The following is a 12,038-nucleotide window of genomic DNA, read 5'->3' as shown; positions in this document are numbered from 1 at the left end:
CTGTGAGGGGTTGGGGGGGTCCCCCTGTGCCCCGGGGCTGGCTACCTGCTGCGGGGTCTCGTCCCCCGGCCTGGGGTCCCTACAGCAGGGTGCGGGCGGGTGGGTTCACTGCCCGGTCAGGCCTCTTCCGCCCTTTATCAACCCTGAACAGCCTTTTTTTTATTAAGTGAGGGCGCAAAACCCCTTTTATGGGGAGTTTTTGGTGCTGTGATCCCCCACCTCTGCAGGGCAGTTCTTCTCCTTTGGTGGTCTACAGCCGGGTGCGATTTTGTCCCATCGGGGTTTCTAGCGCCGGTTGCTTCAAATTCTTCCCGTATCACAGCGTGTTTCTGCTCGGTTGTTTTGGTGTTTGGGCTTATCTCTTTAACGCGTTGGCTGGTTTTTATTTTTAATCTGAGGTTGTTGTTACTGCGCGGTTCGATCAGTCTGTTCTTTTACTAGAAACTTTTCCTCATCTGATTCCACTTCATCCAGCCTCTTCTCTCGGGTGCAGGGTTGGTTTTTTTTCTGTCTCTAGCAGATGTCTGCCTGAGCTCGGTCCTGCTCGGCATCTGTTTGTTATTCTTGGACTCCTGCTTTAAGTAATCCTCTTGTCCTTTCCTGAGTTAGCTCTGGCCGTCCGTTATTGAGGGAGGGGAGTCTGGCTTGTCTGTCGATGTTGCTCTTTCCCCTCCGAAGCCCCCCCAGCATTTAACACAGTTTGTGCCTGTTTTTCCTTGAGCTGCGTTCCCCCAGCATAGCTTGCTCTCGAAGGATCTTAGAGAAAGGTACCATGGAGCCCTGAATTTGCTTTTTCTTTCTCAGTCACTGAAGCTGAACTTCAAGGGTGGGTGTGAAATAACCGGGGCCAAACATTGTTATAATTGTGCCTGGGATGCTGCAGGGACCTTGCTCCTGGCCTTCCCCTCCACTAACGCACCTTTTTCTCCTTCTCTCCACAGGAAAGCGAGGATGGCATTGAAGGAGATGGTGAGTAATGACTCTCTCTGGTGCTGCAAAAAGTCCCCGTGCAAAAAGTAAAAACCGGACAAAATGCCTTTTCCGATAGTCCCGCAGTTGTCATCCTGAATATTAACCCGTAACAGTAGGTAATCGTGGGGTGCAGGGATGGCGAGCCCCAAACTCGCCCTCGCTACCTTCTGTGTGAGCCAGCAGTGGTATTCGTCCGGGACGCTTTGGTGCTGGCCTCTGACTTCCCCTTGGTGGGACTGCTCAGTATGTGCTTGCCAGCAGTTGCCCGCCACGCGGCGCGTTGCGCTCGGAGAGAAGCTATGGCTCTGTTTCTGCCCTGACACCAAACTCCTTTTTCTCCCTTGCAGCTGTACTCTCAGATTACGAAAGCGCAGAAGACTCGGAGGTAAGAGACGTCTCTGTCCTGGTGTCTAAAGGGTTCTGCCGAGTGACTGCATCTCGCGTAATTTTAGCACAAAACCCAGTTTGTGTCCTTCGTTCTCTTCCACTGACCCCGCCAGCAGTGATTGCCTTTGTCTCAAGATACCAGCTCGTGTGCTTCGCGCCAGCCGTGCAGAGACTGGGAGCGAGCTGCGCTGCAGCGTAGTCATCGCTGCTGCAGAGGAAAAGGGTCTCTCCCAGTCTGAGCCCCCTCGCTGGGCAGTTCCCTCGCCTACAGCCCCTGACACTGGGCCCAGCCCCGTGGAGAAGCCGCCTGCGCTGCCCTGGGGTGGACATAGGGCCAATAGGTCTGGGGGGGAAAAAAACCACCTGGCTCCTCAGATGTTGGCTACTGGGAGCAGGATTTGCTGCGGCCAAGAAGGGTGTGGAAGGAAGTGCAGGATGCTGGTTGTGTTTTAATTAGTTGAAATTAAAAAAAAAAAAAAACCACCCTAATTGCTGGGTTGGAAGCATCCCAGGCAGCGTCCCTGTCTTCTGTGTATGGCAGGGGTAACGCGCCCAGTGAGGGCTGGAAGCTCTGTGCTGGGTGTGTGCTGAGAAAATCCTGCCTTGCGTGCCCTGAGACCCCCTGCCTGCGCCTGGGAGGCAGCCTGGGCAGCAGCCTGCAGCTGTAGGTTTTTAGTTCAGAACTGTAAGGAAGCTTAGAGAAATTCTGGTTTCTAAGGATTACAATGAAGGTTTCCTAGTGAAAACTCTTCTCTTGAGACGGGTCTTTTGGGGATCTTGAGGGGGGCAGCAGTTAGAGAAAACACAAAACAGCAAGGCAGGTTAAATCGAAGCTCATAGGGGCTGTTAATTAATCTCTGCCATTAGCGAGGAAGGAGCGCGGCAGGCTGTAGAGGTGGCACGTGGAGGATAAGGGGCAGCTCACCGTGCAGCAGCTCTTCAAGCCTGGAAACCTGCGCCGAGGCTCCCCGGAGGCTCAGCGCCCGTAGAAGCAGAGCAACGCTGGTGCGCGCTGGGCTGTTGGAGAAGCAGGAGTATTGCATCACTGACGTGCCAGGATGACTCTGTTCCTGTGCCTAAAAATAATGCCACGTCTGGGTTTCCCCAATGTAAACAAAAGGAGCAGTTGATGTGCAAATACGCTGTGTTGAAAGAGAAAAATAGAGCAGTCTTTTTGTTAATCACTCAGAGCTATTTTTAGTGTCAGTTCCAGCCTAAGCAAGGCTTGCAGACTCCTGGAGGGTGAAACGAGGTCACGCTCCTGCGAGCAGAGTGCTCTGAGTGAGTCAGCTGAGTAACTCCAGGGAATTTGGAAACGCGGCGCTGGCTGGATCTGGGCCCTTGTGGGAAGGAAGGGACAGTCTGAGGGCCCTTGTTCACTGGTCTCCCTGGCTTGCACAAGCCCTTTCCTTTCAGAGCAGCGAGAGGCTGTGGCTTTGTGGGGGAACTGGTCCCAACTCTGTGCTAGAAGGCCTGACTTGGATCTGCTGTCAGTGGTGGGAGTTGGTGGGGAGAGGTGTTGGATTTAGTCTTTGCTTTTTCCGTAAAAATACAGGGAAAGGAAGGACCTTGAGAGCTAATCCTCTGCTTTGAAGGAGTCAGACCTCTAATAACTGCAACAGGAATCTAACTCCAGATCTGGGGACTTGTGTGGGAAAATTCCTGGGCGACCTGTTGCTAAAGGTGCATGTTTGAGTAACCAGGGCTCTTTCAGGCAGAGGAAGAGGATTACAGCGAGGAAGAAAGTGCCAAGGTGGAACTGAAGCAGGATAGTAATGATTCCTGTGAGTCAGCGGCAAAAGCAGAGAAAGGGGATGAGAAACCTGACTCCAAAGGTGCTGTAACCGGTGAGAGGCAAAGTGGGGACGGGCAGGTAGGTGTTAAACATGCGTTCTCTGGGTCATGGGGGGCTTCTCGCAGAGGGACTGCTGCAGTGGTAAGAGCTGTCTGATTTTGACAGGAGAGCACTGAACCTGTTGAGAATAAAGTTGGGAAAAAAGTTCCCAAGCACCTGGACGATGATGAGGAGCGGAAGAACCCGGCTTACATCCCGTGCAAAGGGCTCTTCTTTGAGCACGACCTCCGAGGGCAGACACAGGAGGAGGAGGTCAGGTATGTGAGCATCTCCCACATGTCTGCCTCTCTCTGTGAGGGTGAGGCCAACTCCCAGGCCAGTGTTCGGCAGCGCAGCTCCTTGCTTTGGTGTGAAGCTCTGGGAAAGCATCAGAAAGGAGGATTTGTCTGTCCTTCAGTTGCCTGCTTGCAGTGTCCTGCCAGGACATTTTGGCTCTTTTGTTTTGAAGGAGAGACTGAGGGTGGTGCAAAAAAAAACACAAGGAAAGCCTCTTGCCAATGAGCAGTGACCCTTCTTGCTGCTCTTCAGAAATAGCAGTGGGTAGACCAGCAGGAAGAGTGGGAGGAAGAAGAGACGCTGTCTCCTGTGCACACCCTGCCCTAAGAAATGTTTGGTCTCTCTGTGTGGGGCTGGTTGAAGCTGCCACATCTCCCTGGCTTTGCAACAACCTCTTGATCCTCCCTGTGTAACTGTTCCAGGCCGAAGGGTCGTCAGCGGAAGCTGTGGAAGGATGAGGGCCGCTGGGAGCACGACAAATTCCGGGAGGACGAGCAGGCCCCCAAGACCAGGCAGGAGCTGATTGCGCTTTATGGCTATGACATCAGGTCAGCTCACAACCCCGATGACATCAAGCCAAGGAGGATGCGCAAACCAAGGTGAGCAGCAAAGTCAAACTAGAGCCAGGCTCATCCTGGAGGGAAACCTCAGCCTTCGTGCCAGGTGCTTCAAACAGCCCTGAAGCGCGAAAGCCCTGTTGTTGGCTTTTGCCCTGGGGTGGGACCTTGCCCCTGGGAGTTCTGCACGCTGCACACAGGAGAGGGGTTCCCTGGTGCCGCAGCACCTCTCACCCAGGGGTGTCTTTCCAGTCATTTGTACTATTTTTCTCCCTCAGATTTGGGAGTCCTCCTCAGCGAGACCCAAACTGGTCCAATGAGAGGCCAAATAAGCCCCCAAGGCACCAAGGCGCAGACGGCACTTCAGCTCCCCCGCGAACCTTCACCAACAGGAGCTCCGCAGGTACAGGGAGGATGCCCCCACCTAGGAACTACCCGAGGATGGGGGGCTACAAAGAGACCCGTCCAAGCTACCGAGCTTCGGAAGCAAGTGTCCAGCATCCGTCTCGTAACGGTGAGCAAGCGAAACAGGAGAGCAACTATCGAGCAAAGCGTGCAGAGCAAACCCCACCGAGAGACAAATCACCCGAGATGGAAGCGGCACATGTCCACAGCAGCCCTGTGAAGGAGGAGGCTGCTTTGGAAAACCAAGCCACAGCTGCTGATGCTGCACAGCCACCGCCAGACAGACCAATTGAAAAGAAGTCTTATTCCCGGGCAAGAAGGACCAGAATCAAAGCTGGGGATGCAGGGAAGCTGGCAGATGAAGTGCCCGCTTCGGAAGGGCTGACTCCTGTGCCTCCAAAACCTGTGCAAGCTGAGACGTCCCCCCCACCAGCCAAGAGCAGTAACTGGGAGTCGCCAGTAGAATCCAGCTTGGATGGACTTGAGCAAGAGATGACCCAAATGAATCTCAGTGAGCAGAACTGGACTCCGGGGCAGTCTCAGTTCATACAGCCCCGGGAGCTGAGGGGTAAGTGGGTGCAGGCTGTTGGTTTTCCAACTGCAGCCCCAACCAAATGCAATTCCGCATTTCTGTAGTCCATCAGAGTTGAAATGTCTCTGCCTTACTCCAGTCTCAGTGTAGATCTGTGACGGAAGTGCATGCTGTTGAGAAAGCGCAGTGGAGTTGGTTAGAGGGGACAAAAGAGAACAGAAAAAGGAGAAACTGAACATTCTGGTGCACGTTAATTGAATTAGGGCCGGGAAGGGCATAAAACCAGAGCCTTTCCCTCTCTCTGCCCTGTTTTGTGTTGAGAATGGGGAAGGTTCAGTAAAGCTGAAGGCCTGTGTGTGGGGCAGGCAGCAGGGACTTTGTGTGGTGTGAGTCACGGTGAGACCAGCTGCTGCAGCAGGAGTCAGAGTTTGGCAGATAAGGAGCATTGTGCTCGGTTGGCAGGTAAGGGTAATGAATAACCAGGCTCCTGTAATGTCCTGCTAGGAGCAGGAGGGAACTCTCCTCTGTTTATCAGCATATTTCCTAGCATTGAGATTTGGTGGCTGCTTGCTAAGGCCTGACTGGGATTGGCAAATCTGTTTGTGCCTGGTAGGAGGAAGCTGCTCTGTTCGCAGGCCGGCTGAGGGAGGGATGTTTGGCAGAGTTACCCTCGTGCAAGCTAAGGACTGAGTTCTAGTTGAGCATCCATGAGAGAGGTCACACAGGTATAATTATCTCTTTGCAGAATTAGAGTCTTTTCTAGGGAGTGTTAGAGTCCTTCCCGAGGGAAATAAAACTGGAGCAAGAAGAAGAAAGCAACTGGCTGCTTTCATAAGCATCTCTTGAGGTTTAGGTCATGAAACCATAAGTCTTCTTGCACTGATGTGACTGGGAAAATCTTCGTGTGAACAGACCCTTGGTCTGGACTGTGGATGCGAGCAGAGAGGCGTTAAACCTGCCAGTAGAATGAGAGTTCAAAAAGGCTGTGATGGGCACCTGAGATTATGTACTCTGGGGTTTTTTTTCTTGTTTTCTTTTTTTTTTTTTTAATGCTTAAAAACAAAGCATCTTCACAAATTTACCATGAGACAGCTCCAGACTGCAGGTAGGAGACACCTTCCTGTCCATAAGAAGGGTGTAGTACTCTACTGTCCCTTTCTTCCTAGCAGAGGAGGTAGGAGTTAATTCCGGGAGGCGTTTGGCTCGATGAGCCAGCCATCAGGGTCGTTCTGTATGTACAGCGTGTATGCCTGTGCCTATATTTGCAATATCAGTGATCTGTGGGCACTTTCAGTGTTTGTTTTGTCCACTTCCGCTCCCCTGGAATTGCTTGTGATCAGTTTGGCAGCGTGGTTTTAAGTGTGCGCCGTAACTTTGTTGTTTAAATTAAAAGGAGCCCGTGATAAAAGTGGTTACGCCCTGTAGAGGGTTTAAACTGCAGCTTATCCAGTCCTACATGGAGCCTTGTTTCTACTCTGAAGAGGTCCTTGTGTCTGCAGGAACAGAGCTTAGATCCGGATTTCAAGCTGAGGATTACTTTTTTATTTTTTTAGCAAGACTTAGAAGGTGTTGAGCAATGCGGATGATTGTACAGCAGCACAACAGCTTCTAATTTGTGCTGAAATATTTAAAACCCTAACCTAAGAGATGAAGTTGTTAGAAAAGGTTTCTCATCATGAAAGCAAGAGCTGTGCCCGTTTGTAGTACAATAACATCCCCAGGCTGCTGGTGCTTGGTGACGGGTGCCTCCTGGCAGTGCCCTCGGCGGATGAGGCGGCTCTTTACTGGGCACACATGCAAACCATAATAACCAGTTTGTTTCTTCCTCAGGTATTCCTAACCATATGCACGTGGGAACTGGGCCACCACCTCAGTTTAACAGGATGGAGGAAATGGTAATGCTTGTTGCATGGAGTGTGACTCTTGGTTTTAGAAGCGCGGAAGCCCAGCATTTACCTGTTTCTGGGTTGTAATTAGAGGCTGCCTGTGACACCTCAGCCTTTCCCTTTTGGGGGTGTTCATAGTTTTTACTCTGTGACCCAAATAGAGGTTTGCAGGGGCTGGTGGGGGAGCGGGTCAGTGCTCCCTTGCTGGAGGGGGGGCTCCTGCCCCTCGCACTGACCCTCGCCGATCCCTTTGGACTCTTTCAGGCGGTGCAGGGGGGCCGTGTGAAACGCTACTCGTCGCAGCGGCAGAGACCGCCGGTGCCGGAGCCTGCCCCCCCCATGCACATCAGCATCATGGAAGGGCACTACTACGACCCACGTGAGTGTTTCTGTCCCGCTCCTGAGGTTCTGTGTGTGCTCAGACCTGAGCAGCTGGAGCAGGAGTCCCCACACTCCTGTTAGGGTTGGGCAGATCGGGGGCTTTGTCTTCCCTTTCCTTTGTAAATAGCATCGCTGCGTCATCCTCGTACAGTAACTAAAAAGTTGCTCCCTGGTTGGTGTTAAACCCACTGCAATACAACCAGCGTTACTGCCTCCCCCTTGCACAAGGGCTCTCTAGGACACTGCTCTTCTTCAGGAGAACTAGGATTTAAAATTAACTTGAAATCAGAGCAATGTCTTTGACATTTAAGAGCGGGGAGAATTACAGAACAAGGCTTAGGATAGATTAGGAATTTACTCCAGCATTTAAAGTGTTGGAGAAGAAATTCTCCGAGTATTCTCTTGCTTTATAAAGGGAATAGGAGGCTTTTCTGTTGGGAGTACGTAGCATCTGTGAGCCTGGTAGACTGCGTGCGGCGATGGGAGTGTAACTGGCAGCACTGCATTCAAGCGTCGTAACGGTAGCTGGCTGGGGTGTGCATGTGACTTGCTGCAGTAGAATAAAATTCGGTGGAGCTTTTCCTTACCAACTGTTGTGTGTTGCAGTACAATTCCAGGGACCAATCTACACCCACAGTGAGAACCCGGCCCCGCTGCCGCCCCAAGGGATGATCGTACAGCCAGAAATGCACCTCCCTCATCCAGGTGAGGAACCAGCTCCCCAGCAGGGCACGGGGCAGCTGGTATTGACGTTGTGGTTGTGCCCTAGGGGGCTCAGCCTGTGCTGGGGACCGGATAACTCTGGTTTTGCACAGCCTCTGTTGCTGGGGGAATCCGTTTTTGCTATTTCTACAACATGGAAGAGACCTGCTTCCCTCATGCAGTGAGGCTGGATCGATGTAAATTTTAAGGAAAGAAAAATAGGCATTTCTGGCCCTTGCAGCCAGAGCAGGACCGAGATGATCTGAATGTTTTGGCAGCCTCTAGCTGGATGTCTGCAGGTTCTGCGCAGACCCTCCTGGCTGAGTCGCTTCCCCTTCAGTGGGGTGCGTGGCTCTGCCAGCTGTTGTGCTAGGCTGGTTCTTCAGTCCCTGCTGCTTTTGTAGATCAGAAAAGCAAAGCAGAAACGAGAACTGTTGAATTGGCATGTTCTCTATCTTGCCCACAAAAACTGTTTCCTGAAGTGGATGTGCTGACTGGGGCCGTGTCCGGTTCCGGTGAATCAGGACCCTGGCATCGGGGAGGGAGCCATGCTCTGCTGAGAAGCGCTTCCCTTTTTCCCTCCCCAGCGCAGGAGCTGAGGTCTCGTGGCTGTAGGAAAGGCCTCTGAGAAGCGAAGCGCTTCTCCTTCCTGCAGGGAAGGCGCAGCCATGCTGACCTGCTGGCATCGTAACAGCCCCAGCCCTCCACGAGACACGCTGGCTTTATGCATGACATCACGTTCAGCTTAAATCCTGGCTACCCCTACCCCCCAGGAGCACTGTCCCCTCCGCCCCCTCCTCATCTCTATTCCAACACGCAGGTAAGCCACTTGCACCGCGTGTCCGTCTCCTTCCTGAGCAGGAGCTGTCGGGATCCTGTGGTGTGTGGGTATATACTCAGGTTTCCTGGGAAGCAGCTGGGCTGCTCCCATGGTGGGAGGTTGTTTACTGTTGGACTACTCCCATGTCTGCTGTGCAGCTACCCTGGATTTAGGGTCTAGTGGATGAAATGCCTGTACTGGTGGATCTCGGAATCTAGGTCTTCCCCTACAGAACAGGGAAACAGCCCACCAGCAGCCTGTGAACTGTTACGTCCCCCTCCAGGTCCGTGCTAAGCAAAGGACACTTTGAAAATTGCTTTGCCAGTCCTTTCTGTTTGAGATGGGGGCAGGAAACTGGCTGGTGCTGTTCTTTGGCACCGTCTGGGAAAGCCCTTGGTGTGACCAGCACAGTGCTGGCTTTTCCTGCCCCGTGTCCGACCTCTGTGTCCGCAGTTGCTGCCGGGCAGCGAGGAGGCAGATCTCTGTGGGCATTGTGATGATGAACCTGCTGCTCCCTGTGGCTGCCCTGCGAGCGGCACACGGCTGACACGCAGTGGCAGGCCAGAGATGTGCATGCTCCCCGAGCCCTGCAACCTCTCTGACCTTCCCTGCTGCCCTGGGCTGATCCCAGCTGCCCCGGCAGGGAATCAGCCTGCTTTGGGGGCAGATCCCGAGCCACCAGGTAGCCGGAGGCAATCTCAGTGCAAAGGGGAACTGTTACCTGCCTTTTCTGCACAGAAAAACCTGCTGCTGTTGCGAAGCACAGACGTTAAACAGCAGTTGGGAAACTCTGCAGGGCAGAGGAAACCCATCCGCCGCATCCTTTGGGTCTGGCGTGGCTGTGGTTTGCCACAACCTGTACCTGCCCACCCTGCCGAGAGCGGGGGGACCCTGGTAGGGGGCAGGGGTAGGCAAGGGTCCTCCGGGAGTTGTAAGTGCTGCTGTTCTTCGTAGTCTTAGGGAGCACAGCACAAATCAACCCCCATCCCTCTGTGGCTACTTGGTGGCATCTTTTCACAGCCCAGTTGTGTGCTCTAAAGGCTTTCTGAGACACGAGGTGCTCTCGCAGGGGATGCAGCTTTCTGCACCCCCCCGCAGCGAGGAGCACTGACCCTTCTGCTCTCTGGGGAATGCAGGCCCAGTCCCAGGTGTACGGCGGGGTGACGTACTACAACACTGTCCAGCAGCAAGTCCAGCCCAAGCCTTCTCCACCTCGAAGGACGTCCCAGCCTGTGACTATCAAGCCACCCCCTCCTGAGGTACCGTCCCCTCGGCGTGAGTCTGCGCGTGTGTGATGCTGTACCGTTGGGGTGTGCGTGATGCTGCAGTCTCCCTCTCCCATCCAAAAAAATATGTTGTTCTGAGGAAATCTTAAACTGTCTAATCTTTGACATGTCCCAAACCTCAGCTTCTCGTTGCAGGTGGTAAGCAGGGCTCCAGTTAATTTGAGTTTCTAAATACTTTAAAACTAAACCCACGTAAAAAGTAAGTCCAAAGTTGACTCTCGCTATTTTTTTCATTATTATTATCATTTGCTCAGGGTAGAAAAAAAAAAAAAACACTTTGTAGAGAGAAAAATCCAGTCCTAAGCTAGGAGGCAGTGACTTCTCTGGAAGAATAAATGTTGAGACCTTAGCAGTAGGTAACTCAGGCAGCAAACTTAAAGGCTTTCCAGAGGTGAGAGCCATTTCTCTGCACTGGGAACGGTTTTCTCGCTCCAGTGCTGCGAGCTGTGCGTGTGTGTGCACGCCAAAGTGCCACGTGTGTGTTTGGTTTCCTTTTTAATACCACGCTTAGCGTACAGGAGCTGAGCGAGCCTGAATCGCAGCAAGCCCAGACCCGGGCGGGCATGTGCCGGTTGTTTCCCCGTACGCGGGGAGGCGGCGCGATAGAGGGCTGGGAAACGGGCGGCGTTTGTAGATCTACCGCGAGATCGTCTGATCGAGGCGCCCTTTGAAAGGCCTCGCGATGGAAAAATGTTTAATCACAAGGAATGCTTGGCTGAAGGGAGCTGGTCGTGCCCAGAGCTGGCGGCGTGGGTGGGCAGCGGGCGAGTTTTGGCACCCAAGCGTGGAGGGTGTTTGCTGGCAGGACCCCGGCGATAGCGCTGCGACCCCCGTGCGGTGTTTGTGGTGGGGCGGCCTAAGCCTCTGCTTCTCTTTCCTCTTCCCCACCAGGACAGCAAAGGTGAAAAGTCAAAGGAGAGGAGCAACACGTAGGGATGCGGCTGTGGGAATCCCAACGCCGGACTCGGCACCTTGGCAAAGAGGAAGCTCCTTCTCGGGAAAGGCTCCTTCCCTGTGCGTAGGTGAGGCAGCGGGATGAAATAAGCTGCACTGTCTTGTGCTCAGGGCCAGGCACCTTCCCTCTCTGGTTTTACCGGTGCCCTCCCGAAAACCATCTCGCCGCTGCTGATCTGCCCTCCTTCCCCCTCCCTCACTGGGGCACAGAGGTCACCGAAGAATCAACCCCTGGAGTCGGTCCTTGGCCACAAGTTCTTGCAACTTCTCTCTTTTACTAAACGTCTGCCCTTTTCCCTCTCTAGGATGTTAAACTCGACTGGCTTGATTGTGGTCTCTGTTTTTATTTAAGAAATGAACCAGCCTCTTCAGTAAAGCTGATTTGTTTCTTTTGGGTATTTTGAATTCATTTGTCTGGCTAACCGGAACGTAGCATCCTCTACTCCCCATGGAGACAGCTGATAAATTAATTCTTCATTTCGATTCTCTTTTTAAATCAGTAAATTTATTTTTTGCCATTGTTTAAGCATAGGAAGGGCAGCTGAGTGATAGGAGTCTGTCAGGAACGCGCTGGCTGTGCAGTCACCGCTTAATTTAGAAGCTCCTCCCAGGTTTGGGTGTTTTTTTTTTTCCAAACAAGCCCTGTCGATAACTTGTGTTTCTCTGTGTGTGTGTGCAAGCTCCCAGCTCGCATCAGATGGGGAAATCCGTGTGCACGAGCGCGGGGCCACCCCCTTCCCCGCTGCCACAAGCGCACCTTGCCATTTCCACCCGCCTCCTGCACCTCCGCCAAATCGGCGGCAGAGAAGGGAGGTTTATGGGCGTCCAGGCACCTCGCCGCTGCCGGAGCGGCCCTGCCAGCAGACAAACCAGCTAGACAGGGCCAGCAGAGGAGTGACTTGCTCCTAGTGCTTGGGTGTTGCTGCTGTGGAAGTGGAAGGGGGTGTTGTAACCCGCCCCCGCGCATCCAGCCTGGGCTCCCATCCCCAGGAGGAAGCGCCCCAGCCCCGCGCCCACCCCCACGT

General features: G+C 53.4%; 1 protein-coding gene across 1 annotated transcript; it reads left to right on the top strand.

Annotated features, from left to right (window-relative positions):
* Positions 1 to 914: 914 nt before the first annotated feature.
* On the top strand, positions 915 to 11,411 carry CASC3 (CASC3 exon junction complex subunit; the record flags this gene model as incomplete). Its single annotated transcript, XM_035899249.1, has 12 exons — positions 915 to 969; positions 1,320 to 1,357; positions 3,074 to 3,232; positions 3,320 to 3,471; positions 3,913 to 4,089; positions 4,326 to 5,020; positions 6,815 to 6,879; positions 7,135 to 7,249; positions 7,858 to 8,134; positions 8,698 to 8,773; positions 9,910 to 10,032; positions 10,951 to 11,411. Coding segments are annotated over 12 exons (1,974 nt in total), but the record flags the coding sequence as incomplete, so codon positions are not given.
* Positions 11,412 to 12,038: the final 627 nt, after the last annotated feature.

The sequence above is a fragment of the Egretta garzetta genome, unplaced genomic scaffold, assembly GCF_000687185.1.
Source record: "Egretta garzetta isolate BGI_Z169 unplaced genomic scaffold, ASM68718v1 scaffold1338, whole genome shotgun sequence".
NCBI lineage: Eukaryota > Metazoa > Chordata > Aves > Pelecaniformes > Ardeidae > Egretta > Egretta garzetta.
Note: the sequence above shows the minus strand (reverse complement) of the source record. Positions and strands in the feature narration are given on the sequence as shown.